At 37.2% G+C, this 24809-nt stretch overlaps 1 protein-coding gene across 4 annotated transcripts in view; it reads left to right on the top strand.

Moving 5' to 3' along the window:
• The window catches only part of LOC150085171 (5-taurinomethyluridine-[tRNA] synthase subunit MTO1, mitochondrial), a 421026-nt gene that overhangs the window by 393595 nt on the left and 2622 nt on the right, over positions 1–24809 (top strand). For all 4 annotated transcript variants that reach the window (XM_090373908.1, XM_090373907.1, XM_090373910.1 and 1 more), the window contains exon 31: positions 21570–21676. In XM_090373908.1, the coding sequence (XP_090230034.1) occupies positions 21570–21676 (107 nt within the window). The remainder of the gene's footprint in view (positions 1–21569; positions 21677–24809) is intronic.

Genomic DNA, 24809 nt, shown 5'->3' on the forward strand with positions numbered 1-24809 from the left:
AAAGATGAATATGGCTAAAACAAAAGTAAGAATGAACAAGTAAGCCACAGAAAGGAATATAATGATTGAAGGAGCAGAAATTGAAAAGGTGGATTCATATACTTATCTGGGACAAGTCATTAGTATAATAATGATAAATGGATGGAAGTCAAGAGAAGAATAAGTTTTGGATGGATAGCATTCAGGAAATATAGTCACATGCTGAGGAGCAATATCCCAATTTGTCTGAAATGTAAAATAATGAACCAGTGTATACTCCCCACCATGACTTATGGAATTGAAATTTGGGCACTCACTAAAAGAATGGAAGAGAAGCTGAGAACTACACAGCGAAGAATGGAATGAATTATATTGGGAATCAGACTGTTAGATAAGAAGAGAAACACATGGATTAGGCAGCAAACTCAAGTAAAGGACATTCTTATCAAAACTAAAGAAATAAAATGGTCTTGGGCAGGACACATAGCTCACAGACATGATGACAGATGGACTAAGAAAATAACAGAATGGTACCCAAGAGGAGCTAGAAGAAAACCTGGAAGACAACGACAGAGATGGACAGATGAAATTCGCGAGTTCGTGGGTAGTAAATGGATGGCCATTGCACAAAACAGAAGTAACTGGAAAGTTGCTGAGGTGGCCTTCATTCTGTAGTGGATTGAAAATGGCTGATGATGATGATGATGTTGAAGGAATGTTATGTGTAAATTTATTTTACCAAGAGTTGTCAAATCATCCATTTTGGAAATTGATTACAATAGCAGACTAAGCCATAAGGATGATTCTGACTTAGTCATAGGCATTTCTTGTGCCGAGGTCTCACTCAAAGAGTAAAACAAGATAAGAAAATTCTCTTATTTTGCTTGGTGGGGAAGTACATTATAGATGCAATCAACTACTTGGTGCACATGTTCCAATTGATATTATTATAAATGCTGAGATAGCATAAACTTCATCAGTTGGCATAATTTTCAAATTTGAAATTTTTTTCTGGACAAGTTTCCAGTATTTCTTGCCATCATTAAAAATAAAGAAATACACAATGCAGTAGATGTTTTGCAGCATCAGTCTTCTTCTGATGATCTGGCTTTTAGGAAGATATCATTTTGCAATGTAACAATTTCATTTTCAAGAAATATTTTCTCCATGTGAAAAATCGCAGCAATTTTTTTTTTTTTTTTTTTCTGCAATTTGTTTCATATTTAAATGGACATTAAATGGATAAGAAATATATTGAACAATGTCTTCAATTGTTTTAAAATCATTGATTCTGGTTTCAAAATCGTCCACAACGTTCTCAATTGCAGAAACATATTTCTCACTATTAAATTCAAAAATAGGATATTTTTGCAAATGATCTTGCATATTTGCAAAATGGTTGAATTTTTTTTCTTTGAGATCCTTAGCCATTGCTAAAAATTGATATTTATATGCAGAAATATTACTAATCATGTCACCCACATTTTTATTTTTTCCTTATAATTCCGCGCCTCCGTAGCCAGGTGGGAAGGAGCAGCAGTGCGTAGCACACGCTTCTTGATTAGACCGGGGTTCGAGCCCGTCACCACCAAATACGGAGGATGCGGAAAGGTTAAGGAATGACCACCGCATATCCTGGAGCAATATGGCCTTAGTTGCTAATGCTCCTAAAAAAAACCAAACAACATCCTTATAATTCCAAATTCAGATCACTTAATTTACTGGTAAAATCTGCCAAAAACGCCAGATCACACAACCACTCTGTATCTTGTAGCTGCTGATAATCATGTCCCCTTTGATCAACAAATTTTTTAATTTCATTCAGCAAATTTTGAAATCTCTATAGAAACTTACTCCGACTCAGGCCTCTCACATCTGTGTGTAATATCAGATCTGGTTCTTTTTCTTTGAGTTGCATTTTGAAAGGTCACCTTTGAAGAGATTGTCCTCTGATGGAATTTACGATTTCAAAAGCGATGTCCATAACACTTTTAGTATTTAATCTTTTGCTGGCTAACATTTGTTGGTGGATGATACAGTGGTAACTCAAAAAATCTGGGAATTCGTCATCCTTTTAGCACTGAATTCGTTAAGATGCCCCATCATTGCTTTAGCTCCATCTGTTGTTACTGATAGAGCTTAAATAGTGGTAATTTAATTTAATTTTTTCAGTAAAATGTTTGAATGAGTTAAAGATATCAAGACCTCTAGTTCTTTCTTTTAACGAAACCATACCCAGCAGTTCTTCTCTAGTAGCAGAATCATTGAAAAATATACCAACAAAAATGAGCAATTGGGCTGTATCACTGATGTCTGTAGATTCATCCACTTGTAAAGAATACAATTAGCAATATCAGCACGCAATTGTTCGCTCACATTTTTACTCATTTTTTCGACGCGTCGCATCACGGTATTTCGAGATAATTGCAGATCTTGAAGGGCACTTTTAATTTCATTTTTGTTCTTAAAATTTTCAAAAGGAGAATCTGTTATTTCTAAAAATGCATCTTTGATGAATTGACCATCAGAAAATGATTTGCATTTATTTGTAAGAAGATGACTCACTTTAAATGATGCTACAGTTACTGTTTTAGATTGTAAATTAGGTGTCATGAAGAAATTTTGTTGCACGAATAATCTGGATTTAAGTCCTTCTGATTTATTTTTTCTAAATTCACTATTCGGCAGAAAATCCAATTGGTATTTACTATGGCATGCATTGAAGTGCCTTTCTAAATTTCCTTTTTTGGGTATAGCCATGGAAGCATTGCAAATCAAACAGCAACATTTTTCTTTCACCATTACAAAAAAGTATTCTAGTTCCCACTCTTGATGAAAATGATACATTTACTCTTTTTTTGTAATATTCATTTTAAATCAAAAGGTATTAAATTAACATATGAGTACTGTCCAGTTATTAAATCAGCAAAAACAATGCTTACCGATTAAAACACTTTAAGTTGCATGAACCGGAAAAATATTCTGTCTGAACAGCTAACATAGGATAATTGATGAAGAGGATTCCTGAATGAGGAAGTTGTTTCCAAAATAACCGGACAAACACACCACCGTTTATTGCTCTGTTTGGTTATATCCTTATAAGAATCAGTTTTGAATGCCTTTGTTTGTTTGAATGTTTGATATTTCTCTAAAGCTATTTCTGTAGGTCATGACCATAAAATAATATAAACAATTTGCACTTTTCTGTTAGCTGATTTTAAAGAAGTGATTTTTTGTGATTTTAAACAACTTTTATCACTTTTAATTTTTATATATTTTATTGAATTTTATTCTTGTTATAAATAAATAAATGTTATACAACATTTATTTTATTTTGTTTTAATATTTTAACATATTTTAACATATAGTTATATGATCAGCACACATGTATTTTATTTTATATTATCATAATAAATATGTTTTACAGATTCGATCAGTGTTGTTTAATAGCATTACAGATGAATTGCAGAGTTCCTGACTCCAGAGGCCTTTTCAATGTGCCTGGGGTGCGAGAGAGAGAGGAGAATATTCAGGCCTCTTGTGCATGCACTTTGTACGGAGTTGTGATTCAGAAAGGTCAGCAAGAATTTTGTGCTGGAATAGCATTTTTTCCAAGCCGTTCAACAAAAGTGTTGCAGTTGTAAGCATAATCATCTAATTGTCATCTAATTACACATTAGATGACAATTAGCATGTAGATGGAGGCGTCGCTTATTAGATTATGATGTATTGTGCTGGTGATGCACATTAGATGACGATTAACATGTAGATGGAGGCGTCACTTTTTAGATGATGATGTACTGTGCAAATGACACACACATTAGATGATGATGTACTCTGCAAATGACACACATTAGACGATAATTAACATGTAGATGGAGGCATCACTTGATAGATGACGATGTACTGTGTAGATGACGATTAACACATATTAGATGGCGATTAACATGCTTAACATGACGATGTACTGCTTAACATCTCCACTTGCACGTTAAGTGGAGGCGTCACACATTAGATGACGATGTACTGTGCAGATGACACTAGATGACGATTAACATACAGATGAAGGCGTCACTGGTTGGATGACGATGTACTGTGCAGGAGACACATATTAGATGATGATGTAACTTGCACTTGACGATGCAGGTGATCATCTAAGCCAGATGATGGCTTAGATGATGATCTAACATGCCGACTAGGATCGAACTGAAATCTCAGTTTCAATGAAACAACCCTAGCTACTGAAATCAGTTCCGTGAATCTCTTACTCTGTTTCCAGAGGAGAAATACAAAAGGATTTCTTGCCATCATGTTAGAGAGCAGTTTTGAATGATTGGTTTATATGGAATTGGGAAATATTGTTTCTGGAGGCTGTTGATTTTGCAGTTCTGTCAGCTTCTTCATTTCATTTTATTCCTTTGTGTCCTGGTTTATTTGTTTCCCAGCACAAAAGTCTTTCTGGTTTTTCTTGTTGATTTTGCAGTTCTGTCAGCTTTATTTCATTTTATTCCTTTGTGTCCTGTATCCAGCACAAAAGTATTTCTTGTTTTTCTTTAGTATGTTTAATATGTTTAGTATGTTAGTATGTTTAATTTGCCCAAGACGGTTCTTGGGCAATATATCTCATCCGGTGATGGGATATATTGTTTGTCATTTGTATGGCTTGTATTACACTTAATGAATCATGGTATATTATTGTTCTCAAACGATATGTGGTTTTTAAGTGCTCCAGTACTATTTGAACTTCTACTAATAATTCAGTGTAGACACTGCATTCTTTTGGGTTGACAGTGTAATGTCTGGGAAAACTGCTGATGCTCCTACATGGTTTTCTGATCTTGATCAGACTGTGGAATACTGTGGAATACTGAGTTCTATTAAAGTTGATGTCTGACAAAGTATTTTTATTCCAGATTTGTGTGAAAAGTTCAAAAGCTGTTCACCCATGATGATATTACGTGCTCTTCTGTAGTTGAATCATTATAAGAATAAATCTTTATTGTACAGTAAAGCATTACTTATTCGAGGTAGTGCAATACCATGGCAACTCATTGTGCTGGAAGAGCACAATATGAGACGCAGAGCAAATGATGCCTACTACAACAAGGCGCCTCCGTAGCCAGGTGGGAAGGAGCAGCAGTGCGTAGCACACGCTTCTTGATTAGACCGGGGTTCAGGCCCGTCGCCACCAAATACGGAGGATGCGGAAAGGTCAGGGAATGACCACCACATATCCCCGAGCAATATGGCCTTAGTTGCTAATGCTCCTAAAAACAAAATAATAATAATAAACCTACTACAACAACTACCATTGTAGTTTCTTAAGAGTTATCTATGGTGTATCTACACCGATATTATATAGACAGTAAAGATACAATAATGTGTCCACCACAACTAGGAGGACAGGGCAAGGTTATGGGGTAATATAAAAACATGTACAGTATAACAAAAAGATTAAATTAGGTGTCGTGAAGAAATTTTGTTGCGTGAATAATCTGGATTTAAGTTCTTCTAATTTATTTTTCCTAAGGCCACTATTCAGCAGAAAATCCGACTGGTATTTATCATGGAGTGCATGAAGTGCCTTTCTAAATTTCCTTTATTGGGTATAGCCACAAAAGCATTGCAAATCAAACAGTAACATTTTTTCTTTCATCATTATAAAAAAGTATTCTAGTTCCCACTCTTAATGGAAATGATACGTTTTACCCTTTTTCCTAGTATTCATTTTAAATCAAAAGGTATTAAATTAATATATAAGTACTGTCCAGTTATTAAATCAGCAGAAGCAATGCTTACCGATTAAAACACTTTAAGTTGCACGAACTGGAAAAATTATTCTGTCTGAACAGCTAATGTAGGATAATTGATGAAGAGGATTCCCGAATGAGGAAGTTGTTTCCAATATAAACGGACAAACACACCACAATTTTATTGCTCTGTTTGGTTATATCTATAAGAATCAGTTTTGAATGCCTTTGTGATATTTCTCTAAAGCGATTTCTGGAGGTCACGACCATAAAACAATAAAAACAATTTGCACTTTTCTGTTCATCATCATCATCAGCCATTTTCAATCCACTGCACAAGGCCTCTCCAGCCTTGTTCTTTAGTTTTGATAAGAATGTCCTTTACTTGAGTTTACTGCCTAATCCATGTGTTTCTCTTCTTATCTAACAGTCTGATTCCCAATATAATTCATTCTTCTTTCATTCTTCGCTGTGTAGTTCTCAGCTTCTCTTCCATTCTTTTGGTGAGTGCCCAACTTTCACTTCCATAAGTCATGGTGGGGAGTATACATTGGTTCATTATTTTATGTTTCAGACAAACTGGGATATTGCTCTTCAGCATGTGACTATATTTCCTGAATGCTATCCATCCAAAATTTATTCTTCTCTTGACTTCCAGCCATTTATCATTATTACAGCTAATAACTTGTCCCAGATAAGTATGCGACTCCACCTTTTCAATTACTGCTCCTTCAATCATTATTTCCCTTTCTGTGGCATACTTGTTCATCATTACTTTTGTTTTAGCCATATTCATCGTTAGTCCAAAATCCTTACTAACTGTGCATAACTGATTAAGATTTTCCTCTAATTCTTTGGGATCATGGCCTATGACCACAATGTCATTTGCAAATCGTAAATGGTTTAGGTACTCTCCGTTCACATTGACTCTTTCTGCGACCAGTCTAATCTTCTGAAAGCTTCCTCAAGGGCAGCAGTAAACAACTTCGGAGATATTGCGTCTCATTGTCGAACTCCTTTCTTAATTTTAAATTTCCGACTGTCTTTGTCTAGTCTAATAAAGGAGGTAGCACTCTCATATATTTTCTTCAAAATCATAATATGTGGGGTATCTATGCCTTGTCTTTCCAGTGCCCGAAACATTGCCTTATACTGTATGGAGTCAAATGCCTTTTCATAATCCACAAATGCCATAATGATGTTTTATATTCATTTGCTATCTCCATTAGCTGTGATATTACATGAAGGTGATCCATAGTTGAGTATCCTGTCCTAAAACCAGCTTGCTCTTTTGGTTGATTCTCATCATTCTTTCTAATGATGAGAATCAACCACTTCTTTAGAAAGTATTCTTTCTAATCTGTTAGTAATGACCTTTGTGAACAACTTGTAGATGTGGGATAACAAGCTAATTGGTCTATAATTTCCAATTTCTGATTTATATTCTTATGCAGCAAAACTATGATTGCATTATTCCACTGCTTAGGCGTCACACCTTTTCTAATGCACTTTGTGAAGAGCCTTGCCAGTTTTTGTGTTATGTCTCTTCCTCCCAATTTTAACAACTGTACAGTAACTTCATCTTCCCCAGGGGCTTTCTGATTCTTCATTTTCTTCAATGCATGTTCTACCTCATCAGGAAGAATATCGGGTATGTCGTATGTATTGCTACTTTGCAATCCATCTTTCCCACTGCTGGCATCATTCCCTCGCTCCTTGTATAATTCTCTATAGTAGTCTTCTGCTATTTGAATTATGCCTTCTCTGCTATTTATAAGTACACCATCACTATTCTTCAGTTTCAGTATCATTTGTCTTTCTGTATTACTGCTCATGGCTGCTGATTTAAATCCTTTGTTTTCCTTTAATGCTTGTTCTACTTTTCTTGTGTTAAACCTTATGTCCTCTCTGAGTCTCTTTCTAATGGCTTTGCATAACTCAGTATACTCAATTTTTTTAGCATTAGCATTAGTAGAGGCATTTGATGCAAGAAAGCAAGCTTATGCAGCATCAGCCAAAAAAAACAAAAAAACCCACTTCCACTTCACCCCTCTGTTCGTTCAAAATACCTGTCCAGCTGAGCCTTAAACTTATTTAGGCTATCAACCTCCACCACAAGGGATGGGAGTCTGTTCCACCAACCAACCACCCGCTGGCTAAAGGCAAATTTCCGCACGTCTATCCTACCTCTGTCTTTCCTCAATTTGAATTTATGCCCTCTCAGGTGATTTTTCTGAGCTAGAGGAAGAATCCCATCAGCATTGAGCATGCTTAAACCATTCAAGGCTTTATACACCTCTATCAGATCACCTCGCTGGTGCCTAGTCTCCAGACACTGTAATTTGACCTTGTAATTTTTCCTTGTCTGTGTTTATCTTTCTCTTTATTTTTCACCTTCGGTTCATCATATCAAGTGTTTCTTGACTAATTTTTTCTTCTTTCGATTTCTTTTTCCCTATAGGATTCTTGGGCTTTATCACTTTCAGAAAGTTGTAATATTCCTCGTCGATATCTTGGTCTTGAGCAGTCTGCAGAAGCTCAAACTTGTTCTTAAGTTGCAGTACATACTGCTTTTTCTCCTCTTCTGTTATCTCAAAGACCTTTGTATTATTTACTTGAGTCAGTTTTTTCCTTTCCTACATCTATATCAAGTGTACTCTTTCTGTGATCCATTCTGTGATCACTTCCAACATTTACCTTATTCAGGATGGTAACATCATTCACAATATATCTTCTGTTAGTGAGGATGAAGTCGATTTCATTAGTTTTTAATTCTTTTGGACTCTTCCATTGCCCCTTTCTGTTCACCCTTTTCTTGAAAAAAGTGTTCATTACTGACAATCCTTGAGATTCTGCTAATTCCACAAGTCTTCCACCTCTTTCATTTCACCAATTCCAAAATTTCCTATAGTTCCCCTTTCTGTGCTGTTTTGTCTTTTTCCAACCTTAGCATTGAAGTCCCCCATAATAATAGTGTAGTGGGTTTTCTGCTCATCTAGAAGACTCTCAATTATGATGTGATGTACTTTTGAATAGTGATGTACTTTTCAATTCCAAAATGTTGTTTTTTAAATCTTTATGGACAAGAAACCCAACTCCTCCTTCACTCCTTTCACTGTTTCCATTGGTTTACAGCAGATTTCCACTTGATAAACTTATAAGTGATTCATTTCTTCTTCTTGTTTCAGCCAAACCGATGATATTCCAATTCACATTTTCTATTTCCTTTTCCAGCTCTAATATCCTGTCTTCACCGATGAGTGATCTTACGTTATAACAGGCCAAGTTCAGTTTCCATGCATGGCAGCCTGGTCGTACCCAGAGATTCTTAGCACCCTCTGCTTCCATTCTGGTCCTATCGCTGCCGTAAGAGGGGGAGTGAAAGCTGCTGGGAACTGAGGACATGAGTTCTGAACTGAGGACTTGATTGGATACTATGATGCAGTCACAAAAGAACTGGATGCAGGGAATAACTTTGATATTATATACTTGGATCTTAGAAAGGCTTTTGATACTGTTGCACATGGAAGACTGCTACACAAATTGGAGCAGTGTGACATTGGAGGCAAATTGCTGCTATGGATAAAGGGGTGGTTGAGGGGGAGAAGACAGAGAGTGGTAATCAATGGACACTGCTCATCGTGGACTAATGTTATTAGTGGAGTCCCTCAGGGCTCAGTGTTGGGTCCATTATTGTTTTCTGTATTTATAAATGATATTGATGATGGTATATCAAGCTTAATGTCCAAGTTTGCAGACGATACAAAGGTTGGCAGGGTTGTCAAGGACACTACTGAGACTATGCTGCTGCAACAGGATCTGGAAAGGTTGAGCAGATGGGCTTCGAGGTGGCAAATGAAGTTTAACATTGACAAATGTAAAGTACTACACATGGGAAACAGCAACCCCAGAGCAACGTATCAACTCTGTGGTACTCAGTGGTAGAGAATGAAAGGGACTTGGGGGTGGTTGTGCAGGCAGATATGAAGTTCTCTGAGCATTGCAGACGGGCTGCAAGAGTAGCTCATGGAGTATTGTCAATGATATACAGGAATTTTTCCAGCAGGGATAAGGAGGTGATTATTCCATTGTATAAGGCGATGGTCAGGCCACACCTAGAGTACTGTATACAGGTCTGGAGGCCTCATTTCAAGAAGGATGTAGAGCTGCTGGAACGAGTACAGAGAAGGGCAACAAGATTAGTGAATGGAACAAAGGGGTGCTCTTACGAAGAAAGGCTTAAGTTTTGCAAATTACAGTGTCTGGAGACTAGGCACCAGCGAGGTGATCTGATAGAGGTGTATAAAGCCTTGAATGGTTTAAGCATGCTCAATGCTGATGGGATTCTTCCTCTAGCTCAGAAAAATCACCTGAGAGGGCATAAATTCAAATTGAGGAAAGACAGATGTAGGATAGACGTGCGGAAATTTGCCTTTAGCCAGCGGGTGGTTGGTTGGTGGAACAGACTTCCATCCCTTGTGGTTGAGGTTGATAGCCTAAATAAGTTTAAGGCTCAGCTGGACAGGTATTTTGAACGAACAGAGGGGTGAAGTGGAAGTGGGTTTTTTTTTTTTTTTTTTTTGGCTGATGCTGCATAAGCTTGCTTTCTTGCATCAAATGCCTCTACTAATGCTAATGCTAATGAGGCTAACTTTTCTGTTAGTGCAATCTAATTCTATTAAACGGGTAGTAAACTCAAATCTTATTGCATTTGCAATAATACCAACAGCTGTATATTTAGTGGTATTTTACGTTATTTTGGTGAAATGTGTTTCTCCTTCAATGAAATCTTCAATCATGCAAAAAAAAACAAAATTAAAATTTCAAAATCTGCTCTTCATTCCTATTTTTGAAGCTGACGTAAAAAATAAAATAAAATAAAATAAATAACGTGCAGGTAGCGAAACCCTCTGTGCAATATAAAAATTTGGTATTTTGCTGACCCCGCAAATCGAGGGATGACTATATATTTAAAATTTGTCGTGATCGTCCAAAATTAAAGGCCACCATCGAATGGTAGATCACAATCGACTCGTTGGCCACCCTGTAATAGAATATCCAAAATCCACAGAGACAGAAAAATGTTGGGTAAGCTGTGTAAAAGCATATTGTACTTTTTTTTTTTTTTTATGAAAACCCAAAACACAAGAGGTATTAGAACCTAGTACTTGGTATCGTGCTTGGGCTGGAGGTTGAGAAGACGAAAGAAGATATTTGTTGACGTTAGACTTGAACTTCTGTAGACTAATTTTCAGGAAATACGTACGAAAGAAGGTTGTTCCAGAAAACGGCACTTGAATGAATAAACGAGGAAGATGAAAAGTTGGTTCTGTGAGTTTGAAGTCAGACAGTAAATGGATGTTGGCTGGTGGTGGTGGCATGTGTTCGGACTGTTTTGAAAGAGAGAGTGGGAATTATAGAAGCCAATTCAGAAGAACAGTGCCCATGGAAAGTGCCCTGTAGAAAAGGCATGCAGCAGAAACAGTAAAAATTGTCTGTTTATACTCCGGGATGACCAAACGGTTGGAGGAGTTCACAAGACAGACAGAATACAAGAAACAGCACCATATTCAGCAGTCACGGGCTTGAACCCCGGTTACTCAAGGCAAGTGTATTTATGCACCCACGTGCTGTACCACTCGGTTACGGCAGCCAATATGTCTATCAGACAGAGTGGAGAGACTCTGTTAGAGATGAGTCATTAATTAACCTAATTGCCCTCTTCTGAATGGAATCTAGAAGCCTGAGAGAGGTTTTGGGGGCACCGACCCAGATGTGTGAACAATATTTCATGGTAGTGTGGATTTGGGATTTGTACAGAGTGAACAGCTGTTTGGAAGAAAAGTAATGCCAAGAGCGAAAACCAAGTTTTTTAGATGCAGAGGAAGCAATATTTGTAATGTGCTTGTTCCAAGAGAGATTAGAAGTCAGGGTAATCCCCAAAAGAGATATATCAACTTGCCTAGAAATCAGAGTGTCACCAAAGATAAGCATACGAGCAGAAGAATCCTTTTTGCGAGATATAAGACAAGACTTAGTTTTAGAAGGATTGAAATCAACAAAGTTGTCTTTGCCTCACTGGAGAATTACCTGGAGATCGGCATTTAAGGAATTGGTAGTAGATATTCGAGAAGTTGAAGCTGATTGAGCAGGGCAAGGTTTCTCAAAATGGAAAGTGGAATGCAATGTGCCATCATCGGCAAAACTATGGATAGTATTTCCAGTCAATGGAAGAAGGTCATTAATATACAAGAGGAAAATAGTGAGAGAAAGAACGGAACCTTGGGGGACACCAGCATTAGTGGAGAAGTTAGAAGACAGAGAGCCATTTACCATCACCCTTAGTGAGCGATCAGAGAGAAAACTGGATGACCAATTACAAAAAACAGTTGGCAAACCATAAGATGGAAGCTTGTTTAGAAGACCTTAATGCCAAACACAATTGAAAGCCTTTGAGATGTTAAGAGTAACTGCTTGTGTTTCACCAATCTTTTCCATTAAATTTGTTCATAAATGAGTAACAAAAGCCAGAATATCACCAGTGGATCGACGCTGATGGAATCCATACTGTTGATTGTTGATCAGACGGAAGGTTTCTAGGTAGTTTAAGAGTTGCCGGTTAATTGATTTCTCCATTACTTAGAAAGAGTAGAACGAGTAGAAACTTACTACTTAGAGAGAGTAGAAGTAATTGCAATGGGACGATAATTGGATGGGAGGGATTTGTCATTCTTTTTTTTCTGTAACTGGCTGGATATGAGCAAATTTCCAAGCAGAAGGAAAAACACCTTTGGAATAAAAAAGGGGGCAAAGAACAGGTGTAACTTCAGGACACAGGTTTTGAGAACAAGTGTAGAAATACCATCCGGACCTGAGCTTTCTTAGCATAAAGATTTGTCAAAATCCATCTGACATCCTTTTCAGGTGCCACCATAGCCAGGTGGGCAGGAGCAGCAGTGCGTAGCACATGCTTCTTGATTAGACCGGAGTTCGAGCCTTTCACCACAAAATATGCGGAAAGGTCAGGGAATGACCACCGCATATCCCCAGAGCAATATGGCCTTAGTTGCTAATGCTCCTAAAAAACCAAATAACAACAACATTTATTTGGAAGACCACAGGAGGCATTGAATGGATGTGTTGGGGATGGAAAGTGTTTTACCAAGATCATTAATTGATGAGTTGGAGGGGTGCCTCCATAGCCAGGTGGGCAGGAGCAGCAGTGTGTGTAACACACGCTTCTTGTTTAGACCGAGGTTCGAGCCCGTGACCACCAAATATGGAGGATGCGGAAAGGTCAGTGAATGACCACCGCATACCTCCAGAGCAATATGGCCTTAGTTGCTAATGCTCCTGAAAACCAAATAACAAACATGATTTGGAAGAAAAATGGGATGCAAGCAGGTCAGCTTTATCCTTGGCTGAAATGACAACAGAACCATCTGGTTTTGACCGAGGTGGGAGCAGAGATGGGCAAAAGTTACGGCCAACAGCTTTGGCAAGAGACCAGAATGCTCGGTTACCATTAGGGCAAGAAGCAAGTTTTCTACTCTTAGCCTGTTCAAAATCTAGTTTGAACTGATTAATAACTGCTTTACAATTGTTGTGAGCTTTGGTGTAGGCAGAAAATGAAACTGAAGAATTGGAAACAAGCCAATTACGATATGCAACGTTCTTCTCTTGAATAGCCTTAGCACATTTATTGGAAAATCAAGGTTTAGATAAAGGACGAGATTTTAAAGTGGAGTGTGGAATAAAGGATTCCATTCCTACAAGAATAATTTCACTGACAAGATCTGAGCAAACGTTGCATCAGAAGTTTTGAAACAGTAATCTGACCAAGGAAAAGAAGAAAAGAAATCTAGCAAGTCATCCCATTTTGCATTCTTGTAATGCCAAAAAACATGATTGAGAATAGCCATCAGATAAAGGCTCCATTGGAGAAGAGACAATCAAGTTGTGATCTGAGGTGCCTAAAGGACTACTCACTTTGACCGTTTACTTAGAAGGATTATTTGTGAGAAAAAGATCAAGCGTGTTGGCTGTATGTTTGGGATTGTCCAGTATTCTTCTAGGTAAATGAACAATCTCTGCAAGGTCATTAGAAATTGCAAAAGCCTCAGCATCTCGACCATCTCGATCAGTGTGACTAGAAAACAGAAGCCAGCTGGAGTTGTAAACATTAAAATCACCAAGGAAAATTATCTCACTGTTAGGAAAGTTGGACTGGAGAAAGTGAAGTTGCAAAGAGAGGAAGTCAAAGAGCTCCAAGTGATTAGTGGAGTTGGGAGAACAGTAGAGACAACAGATGAATTTGACACAATGAGGTAGAGAAATTTTGAGTCAGAGAAGTTCGAAGAGAGGAGATTCCAAATTACCGAGTCTCTGACAGGGAATATCAGAACGGACATATGCACAAGTACTACCTTTGAGGCGAAAGGAATCATAGAGCGAATAATTTGGGCAACTGAGATGAGCAGTAGTTGAATCAACCAATAACTGAGATTCTGTCAGAAAAAGTACATGGGGTTTGGCAGACTGCAAGTGGAAATGGACATCGTTGAGATTAGAATTGAGACACGTATGTTTGTGAAATGAACTAGGAAGTGTATGGGAGGTTTAGATCTTTTCGCAGTAAAGCTTACTCTTTTAGTTTGACAATTCATGGTGTATTCAATAGTAAGAAAAAGTGGTGGGAACATGCTGTATGAAGTAATGAAATTTTTGGATATGGCATTCACATGATAAGAATATACTCAGATCCTTGACATAACGTAGCCTCGACAATGTCCCTCCCCCTCCCACATACACACTACTCAGACTCCCTCTAGTCACTATCTGGCAGAGTAGAGGTAGCAAGATTATATACACTAGCTGATCCAGAAGCCTCCTAGAGAGTTACCAATAGGTTCAGTCCGGTGTACTAACTGGCGGCCAGCCTGCGAACACTGTTTTAGAGCTGTACCATCGAAATGTAAGGAAGATTGAATCTCGCCATGATGTTCATTGTTCATCGTAACCTCAAAAGTCATCAGTCATACTGCATGATGGAAGAGATGGAGAAGGGTTGACCGGAACCTAGCTCTGGAATCTAAACATGGGTTTCACCACTTCAAGCCTCCAGTAAGCAAAGTGGTGGTATTGCACCAGTTGATGAGAGTCATCTACCACTTAGTATTTCCTGGTAACACAGAGGGGCAGCATTCCTCCATGTGGTGTGGGTGCCACACCTCGACCCCTGCCTATGTTGGTTCACGCCTGGGTGGTCACCCACAGTGCTTGTGCATGGAGGTTATACCCAGGATTACTAACAGTCCCACCATTGTGGAGGTGCAAGCAGAGGATATTGTACAGGGAAACAATCGTATGAAATTTAATTTATAATGCAGTGTGGAATTTTTGAAAAACCTACTTTTAAAAAAAAAAATATATATATATATATCTTTTTTCCTCTGTTTTTTTGGGAAGCACTCCTGCTATTTTGCAAAAAAGAAAAAAATCTATCTTGTGTTTTTGCTCCTGTCATGTTTGGAGGAAATGACAGGTTTGTTGTTTGGTTTTTAGGAGCATTAGCAACTAAGGCCATATTTCTCTGGAGATATGCAGTGGTCATTCCTGACCGCATCCTCCGTATTTGGTGGGCACGGGCTCGAACCCCGGTCTAATCAAGAAGCATGTGCTACGCACTGCTGCTCCTGCTCACCTGGCTACGGAGGCACCAAAATGACAGGTAAAGTGGATGCTTTACCTGTCATATCATTGTGCTTGCATAATGATAATGCCCTTACATCCTTGACACTTTCTATCCAAAAAATTTTTTGTGAAGCACTCCTCCATCACCATAGTGTCTCATCTGCCATACTCACCAGATTGAGCTCCCTCTGATTTTTTTTTTGTTTCCCCAAGCTTAAAGTCCCCCCCACAACTCTTGAAAGGTCACTGAGTTGTGTAATGACTGAGGAAATTATTCAGAATGCAACACAGGAACTGATAGTATACTAGCCATAAGCTTCATCATTTTCCAATATTAGTTCAGTCCCTGATCTTCTCTGATCATATCTTGTATTCTGAGAAAATATTAAGTAAAATGACATTAACATGGGATTACTACTTTTTTGTATTTTGATAAAGTTGACATTGGTTGCCTATGTTGAAAATATTGTTGTACTGGAATCTCAAGGATGGCTTTCTAAAAAATTTTTCAAAAAATGTTTAAAAAAATACACTATGCCAATAATCTTTAGGCATCTTTCAGTTCCTGAATTTTTGGGATAGGTCTGATGTAACAGCTGTTTCAAATACCTAGAATCTCTTCAGAGTTCTGTTGAACATATTGTGTAAAGTATCTATTATGAAAGCACTATATATCTTGTTGACGACGATGGGAAATCCATACATACCTACTATCAATTTATTAAGAAAATTGTCCATTATTTTGAGTGTGGTCTTTCTTAATTTGTTGATGATGGTGCTATGGGGTGGGATCCTTAGTTAATTGTAAAAGCATTCTAAGTCTGGTAGTTTACTTGGGGTTATAAGCTGGTTGAGGACTACATTCACTGATTTTTTAAATTTTTTCACAAGTGGGTTTTCAGACACATGCACATGATCTGGAGTTTTTTCATATAATTTATAAAAATTTAAAAACTATGTATGTCTTTAAATGTTATTTATTTTTTTTTTTTCTATTTTGCTTTTATAACCAAATATTAGAAGGGGATTACTGCCAGAAATAAAATCAAAATTTTGTAAAAAAAAAAATAATAATAAATAAATAAAAAAAATTTTAAAAATAAAATTGTGCCATTACTTATTATTTTTTTCTTTACAGTGATATCCTCTGCATGTAAATTCCAGCAAATTTCTTCAATTTTGGCTTGTCCTTTCAAATAAGATCTGAAACCTTCCTATGCTGATTTTCAAAACTGTTGTAAATATAAAAAATGTTACTCTTACTAGCTAAACATAATTGATAGATGAGGGCATATCTATGTATAGTTTCAGGAGAATTTGTATAGACAAAAATTGGTGATACTATATTGAAAGAACCTTCAAAACATATATACATTCATACTCATTTGGGCCCTCATGAAAAAAAAAAAATATATATATATATACAGGGTGTCTCAAAAATACATGGCAAAACTTCAGGAATGAGTTCCTCATGTGTAGACGATAAAAATATTTTATATCAACATAGTTCTGGAAATGCTTGGTTCCCAAGTTATTAACTGGAATGTCTCATCCCAGAGGTTCCCAGAAAGATGATGTCCAGACAGGAAAACGTTTGAAGGTACACATCACCGCCTTTGTGAACATGGGACCTTTACACCTCGTGCTGCTGACAGAGGACGACCAAGATGTTTTGTTTGTTATTTGGTTTTTAGAAGCATTAGCAATTAAGGCCATATCGCTCCGGGATATGTGGTGGTCATTTCCTGACCTTTTCGCATCCTCCGTATTTGGTGGTGACGGGCTCGAACCCCGGTCTAATCAAGAAGCATGTGCTACACACTGCTGCTCCTTCCCACCTGGCTACGGAGGCACAATGACCAAGATCTACGACTCTTGAAGTAGAGGGGTGGATAAACTGGTTTAAACCCATTAGATTTCTTCTTGGGGGCCATTTAAAGTCATTGGTGTATTCGACTCCAGTAGCTGATGTGTAAACTCTCTGCAATCGAATTGTGGCAGGTTGTGAGACAATACGAAACATGCCAGGATTTAGCATAGTTTTTGCGAGTCCACGAGACGTCGATGTGAGGCCTGTATTCATGCAGAAGGTGGACATTTTGAACAATTACTATAAGGTGATGTGAACAGTTAAGTGTCATAGACAGACCATCAAAACTCGGAAACCAAGCATTTCTGGAACTATGTTGATATAAAATATTTTTATTGTCTACATATGAGGAACTCATTCCTGAAGTTATGCCACGTATTTTTGAGACACCCTGTGTGTATATATATATATAATTTAAATTAATAAATTTAATTTCTATTCATCACTTACTAAGCTTACCATACAACTAGCATATACTTTTTCAATTATACATAAATTATGTTCTCACAACATGCGGTATGTATTGATTTGCATCCACCAAAGTTTGCTATTCTGATTTTTTATTATTTCTGTTTTTTGTTCTTTTACTATTTTCTTTATTAATTTAAATTATGTTTCTGCACCATGTGGTGTGTGCATTTACATTAGCATTAGTGGAGGCATACGATGCAAGAAAGCAAGCTTATGCAGCCAAAAAAAAAAAAAACCCCTCCCATTTAACCCCTCCATACATTCCAAATACCTGTCCAGCTCAGCCTTAAATTTATTTAGGCTATTAGCTTCCACAACAAAAGATGGAAGCCTGTTCCACCAATCAACTACCTGCTAGCTAAAGGCAAATTTCTGCACATCTATTCTACAACTATCTTTCCTCAATTTGAAACTGTGCCCCCTCAGGTTTTTAGTCTGAGCAAGAGGAAGAATCCCATCAGCATTCAGCTTGCTCAACCCATTTAAGGCCTTATACACCTCAATCAGATCACCTCGTAGCTGCCTACTCTCCAAGTACTGCAATTTGGAGAACTTAAGCCTTTCTTGTAAGAGCACCCCTTTGTTCCCCTCACAAATCTTGTCCTTCTTTGTACTCATTCTAGCAACTCTACATCCTTCCTAAAATGAGGCCTCCAGACCTGTACACAGTACTCACGGTGTGGCTTGACCATTGCCTTGTATAACGGGATAATCATCTCCCTGTCCCTGCTAGCAAAATTCCTATATATCACTGACAAGACTCCATGACCTGCCCTGGCATCCCGTCTGCACTGCTCAGCAAACTTCATATTTGATTGCACAATTACCCCCCAGGTCTTTTTCACTTTCCACTTCCCTGAGTGTAGTACCACACAGTTCGTACATTTCTCTTTGGTTAGTTTAATTTCCTCTGGATGTATTCCCACTTAACTGTTACTTTGTATCAGTGGTTTAGTGTTGTGATGTAAGTGTTCTGATATGTTCTAGTATAATTTTTCACTGCATAAGGGCCATCATTATGCAAGTCTGTTGCATTGGCAGGTTAATTAGTGTTGTGGTCAATTCTGCGATGCATTGATTTGTTTAATGCTTGAAATGCAGTGATTTCCCCAGCCTTTGTTGGCCTTCTGACGAGTTGGGGCACAATGGTTGGTCTATTTATTTCATGTTTATTTCACCTGGTTGGTCATGTTGTGGTTGGTTTCAGCTCCATTCACAGTGATATTTCATATAATTTGGACCTGGTGCCTGTGGAAGGATGCTACTAAATTCAGTTTAATTGGCTTTTTTAAATATTTATATTATTTGGTATTATTAATTTCTTCTAAAATTACATTAGAAGCAGGAGAGTTTTCTTTCTGCAACACCCTTTATCTTGTGTTAATGATATTGAAATTTCACGATTATTTAATGAAAAACTTTCAAGACTACAGGCGAGTAAGGCTCTGGGGTTGATAGCATATACCCTATAATTTTAAGGGAGGTGGCAAGTGAGTGCACTGAATCATTAAGGCTAATTATTAGAGCAAACTCATAACCAAACTAAGGAGAGATTCCGTTGAATTGGAAAATTGCCAATGTATCGCCAATGCATAAAGGCAGTTCTAAGAGCATAGTGGGAAGTTACTGACCAGTCAGTCTAACTTCAGTAGTAGGGTAAATCATGGAGGCAATGATCAAGGGTGGAATTCAGGATCATTTAGATAGAAATGGAATTCTGAAGAATACACAGCATGGTTTTATAAAGGGAAAGTCATGTTCAACAAATCTGGTTAGCTATTTTGACAAGGTTACTCATGAACTGAATTTAGGGAATAATTTCAACATTGTTTATTTAGATTTCAGCAAAGCATTTGACTCAGTTCCACATAAGTAGTTACTTTATAAGCTGGAACAGGTTGGAATCACAAGGAAAATCCTTAGGTTGATAGCAGAACGGCTTCAGTGAAGGAGGCAGAGGGTTGTGATAAATGGTTATTCCTCAGAGTGGGGTTCCCCAAGAACCAGTATTGGGAGCACGTGTTATTAATTTTCTTAAATGACTTCGATGAAGGGATAAAGGGTGTGATGTCTAAATTTGCAAATGATGTAAATATTTGTAGAGTAGTTAATGATCACTGCCAAGCAGAGCTCATTCTGAGTGACTTAAATAGACTTCAGGGATGGTCAGAAAAGTGGCAACTATGCTTTAATTCAGCAAAATGCAAGGTCTTACACCTGGGGAACAGTAATCCCAAAATTACTTATACACTTTGTAGAATTGAACTAAAGTCAGTAGTGGAAGAAAGGGACTTGGGAGTTATGATACGGTCAGACATGAACTTCTCTGAGCATTGTAGACAGGTTGCAATAAAGGCCCATGGTGTCCTGTCGATGATTTATTGAACATTTGCTAGTAGAGATAAGGATGTCATAATCCCATTATATAAGGCTATTATTAGACCACACATGGAACAGAATATTATTATTAGATCCCATTATATAAGGCTATTATTAGACCATACTCTGTTCAAGTATGGAGACCGCACCTAAATAAAAGACTTTAAGCTCCTTGAAAGGGTCCAAAGATGGGTAACTTGCCTGGTGAGATCGGCAAAAGGACATCCATATGAGGAAAGACAACTTCGAAATTAGTCACCTTAGAGCAGACTTGATTGAGGTGTTTAAAGCTCTGAGCAGCAAACGTAAAATGAATGAGGGCAGAATTTTCACGGTTATAAATGATTCTAGAACTAGGGGCCATAAATTCAAGTTACAGGAGAGAGGAGAAGTTTAGACTGGATTGCAGGAAGTTTTATTTTAACCAGTGAGTTATAAATTATTGGAATAAGTTACCTACACAGGTGGTTGAGGCTGACAGTTTGGGGAAATTCAAAGGTTAGGTGGATAGTTACCTATGGGAGGAGGAAGATGCATAAGTTGTCTATTTCCTGATCTTTTATTATTTATTAATTATTTATTTTATTTAATTTTATCATTATTATTTTTTTACTTTTTTTTCTAGCTGGTGCAGCATAAGTCTTAGGCTTCCTTGCACCATATGGCCATTGCTAATACTAATAGTCTTAATTAGTAAATCACTGGTAAATTTAATTAAAATTCATCCCCCCCCAGAATACTATTTATTTTAGAGTTACACCTGTATATCATTGGTGTAAGCCTAAAATAATGGCCCCAAGGTACCAAAATGCATGCATATATAATTTAATTAAATTAATAAAAGATATCTACTTTTTACACTGACCAGTTGGCTGCAATAAAACAATTACAATGGAGTTGCAGATTGTTCTTAATTCACTCTGTGACTGAGGTGAAATTACTTACCTTATTCATAGAGAATTTAAGGGGAGTGTAGCGAAACCAAGAGGTTATAGATGAAAATTATTTTATTTATTTAAGAAATGATGTGTCTGTTTTTCTCTGGGTTAAATTCACACTTTCATATAAACAAGTACTTGCTCTGAATTAAATATTTTATGAATTTAACCCAGAGAAAAAAGTGCTTATTCTTATATAAAAGATTTACTATATTTTAAGATTGATTTTTGAATATAAGTTCATGAGTTGGCCCATAAAACTGCATTCATTTCCTTCCCCCCCAGAATACTATTTATTTTAGGGTTACACCTGTATTATATACTTTTATTCATATACAAGATATTTTCATGTGACATAGATAGTACCAATACGTTGGTAATAATCATATATCATGCAATTAATTTAAATTGAACAGTAGCATTGTTTGTTATAAAATTATTTATTATTTGCTAAAGGAAACTGATAAATAATAGTGAAATAATTTTTAGGTTCCATTCCGAGATGCACATAGAATGGCTGGTCAAGTAGTTGCCTTAGCAGAACAAAAAAACTGTGATATTACCAAGCTGTCTCTTGGTGATCTCAAAACTGTATCGTAAGTTTAACAGCTAATGAAAACTGCCTATTTTATTATTTGACTAAAAGCTGTTTCAGTACATTTTAAGAGTAATTGTATCAAAGATAATAGTGAGCAGGTTAACAATTTTACATCATAATAAGTTAAATTTTAAGGTTATTTCTTCAAATTTTTCTGCTCCCACAAACACACACACAAAAAAACAAAAAATTAACCACAGGCTAAATATACAAATATTTAGTTAATAATAAATTTAGTAAGTTTAATATCAGTTCTGCATTTCCAATATAATTATTTTATTCTCAATATATAATTTGATAACAGTTGTGCCGATAGTACGCCTCTCTCTCTCATATCTAAAAAATGGAATAGCTATAAAAATTCTAAAATGGCATGATTAAAAGCAAACAAAATACTATTTTATGAAACTTTAGTATTAGATTTTATTCTGCAACAGGGTATAGGAAACGTGAAACAAGGTTTAACAAGAGACTGTGGTGAGTAGTTTACAACATGTGTAGGACCATCTTAACAGGAATGGAATTATACAGAAATCATTTATATGTCAAGAAGGTCAAGAGCTGCTACAAGAATAGTTAACTCAGATGTGAAAAATGAAGTTTATGCCTGCATTTCAGAAGAGACAGATCAACAGGAAGGTGCACTGTGAAAAAACCCTACACAGTTCATCCATCTGTACCTTCCAACAAGAATTTGTCTACTTCTCCCTTGAATTTATTCAACCCATCACTTCCACAACAGATGGAAGCCTGGTCCAACAACCAATCACCCTCTGGCTGAAGGCAAACTTCTGCACATCTACCCTGCAACTATCCTTCCTCAGCTTGAATTTTTGCCCCTCATATATGTAGTCTCAGCAAGTAGAAGAATACCATTAACATCCAGCTCACTTATTCCATTCATGGCTTTAAACACCTCAATCAAATCTCCCTGCTAGTCTTGAAATGGTGTAGTTTGCAGAATTGAAGCATTTATAGATAAGAGCACCCTTTATTCCCTTCATAAACTGGTTGTGCTTCTCTGCACGTGTTCTAGCAGTTCTATATCCTTCCTAAGGTGAGGCCTCCAGACTGTATACAGTACTCAAGATGAGGCCTAACCATGGCCTTATACAAAGGGATAATCACCTCTTTATCCCTACTAGCAAAGTTTCTGTATATCATTTACAGAATACCATGAGCTGTTCTGGCAGCATGTCTGCACTGCTCAGAGAATTTCATGCCTGACTACACAGTTACCCCCAGGTCTTTTTCATTCTCTTTACTACTCTTAAGTCTAGTACCACACAATTGATAAGTTAATCTGGGGTTACTGCTACCTAAATGCAGTACCTTGTCTTTGTCAATGTTAAATTTCAACTACTATTTCACAATCCATCAACCCAATTTTTCTAGATCTTGTTGCAACCACCCTCTTGTTGTCATTAACCACCCTGCCAACCTTTTTTCATTTGCAAATGTAGACATTAAGCTTGATATACCTTTATCAATATCATTGATAAATATTTAAAAAAAAAACCAAAAAAAAAAAAAAAAACCCAATGAACCCAGCACTGAACCCTGGGGAATTTCACTAATAACATTAGTCCAGGAAGAGCAGTGCCTACTTTCTGTCTTCTTCCACTTAACCATCCATTTATCCATAGCAGTAACTTGCCATTAATACCACATTTCTCCAGTTTGTACAGCAGTCTTTTATGTGCAACGGTATCAAACGTTTTCCTGAAATACAAGTATATGATGTTATAATTATTTTTTGCATCCAGTTCCTTGGTCACTGCATCATAGTAACCTATCAGATTGGTTGGTTACACAAGACCACCTCTTGAGAAATCCATGCTTTTATTGCAGTATAATAGCATGCCTGTCCAAATGGTCCTCCACTACTTCTTTAACCAGTGATTCCATTATTTTCTCTAGAACAGACGTTAAGCCAACAAGTATGTAATTACTCATGTTACCTTTTTGTGACCTTGTTTGAATCCAAGGATGTGCTCATAATTTCCAGATGGAATCTATTCCATATTCCATCTGCTCCAGGTGCCTTTTTTATGTCCATCCTCAACAGTTTCTTCACTTTTCTTTCAGTTATCACAGTCATTTAGCTCCTCATTAAGTTTTGATAAACTTCTGGCATCTCCTTCGGTAAAGAATTCCTCTTGTTGTTGTTGTTATTGTTTGGTTTTTAGGAGCATAGCAACTAAGGCCATATTGCTCCGGGGATATGCAGTGGTCATTCCCTGACCTTTCTGCATCCTCCATATTTGGTGGTCATGGGCTCGAACCCCAGTCAAATCAAGAAGCGTGTGCTACGCACTGCTGCTCCTGCCCACCTGGCTATGGAGGCGCCAACCTGAACACGGTCATCAACAGTTAACCCATAGACATCAAGTGCCCTGACGTGATTAAACCCTTTCCTTCTACTGAGACTTCTCATAATCTGCCTTAGCTTACAACCTCCTTTGTGACTTCATTACAGATTAATTTATATCTACTATAAGCTTCTGTATCACACAATAATTTATATGCATTCCTTGCACTTTTCTTCTCTGCTACATGTCTCAATAGTTCATCTGACAATGAGTTGGTCCCATTGCACATAATTAAAAAACTGGGGGTAATTGTGCTGGCAGTTTTCTGAGCAGTGCAGATGGTTTGCAAGAGTAACTCATGGTGTCTTATCAATGATATACAGGAATTTTTCTAGCAGGGATAAGGAGGTAATTATTCCCTTGTATAAGGCAATGGACAGGTCTGGAGGCCTCATTTTAAGAAGGATGTAGAGCTTCTGGAACGAGTACAGCGAAGAGCAACAAGATTAGTGAATGGAACAGAGGGTTGCTCTTATGAAGAAAGGCTTATGGTTTCCAATTACAGTGTGAACAAATGGCTCAAACCTTGAATGGTTTGAGCATGCTCAATGCTGATGGGATTCTTTCTCTTGCTTAGAATAATCACCCGAGATGACAAATTCAAATTGAGGAAAGACAGTTATAGGATAGATGTGCGGAAGTTTGCCTTTAGCCAGCGGGTGGTTGATTGCTGGAACAAACTTCCATCTGTTGTTGTAGAAGTTGATAGCTTAAATAGATTCAAGGTAGAACTAGACAAACATTTGGAGCAAGTGGGTG

The sequence above is a fragment of the Mastigoproctus giganteus genome, chromosome 5 (genome assembly GCF_048544385.1).
Source record: "Mastigoproctus giganteus isolate SK-2022 chromosome 5, ASM4854438v1, whole genome shotgun sequence".
Lineage (NCBI taxonomy): Eukaryota > Metazoa > Arthropoda > Arachnida > Uropygi > Thelyphonidae > Mastigoproctus > Mastigoproctus giganteus.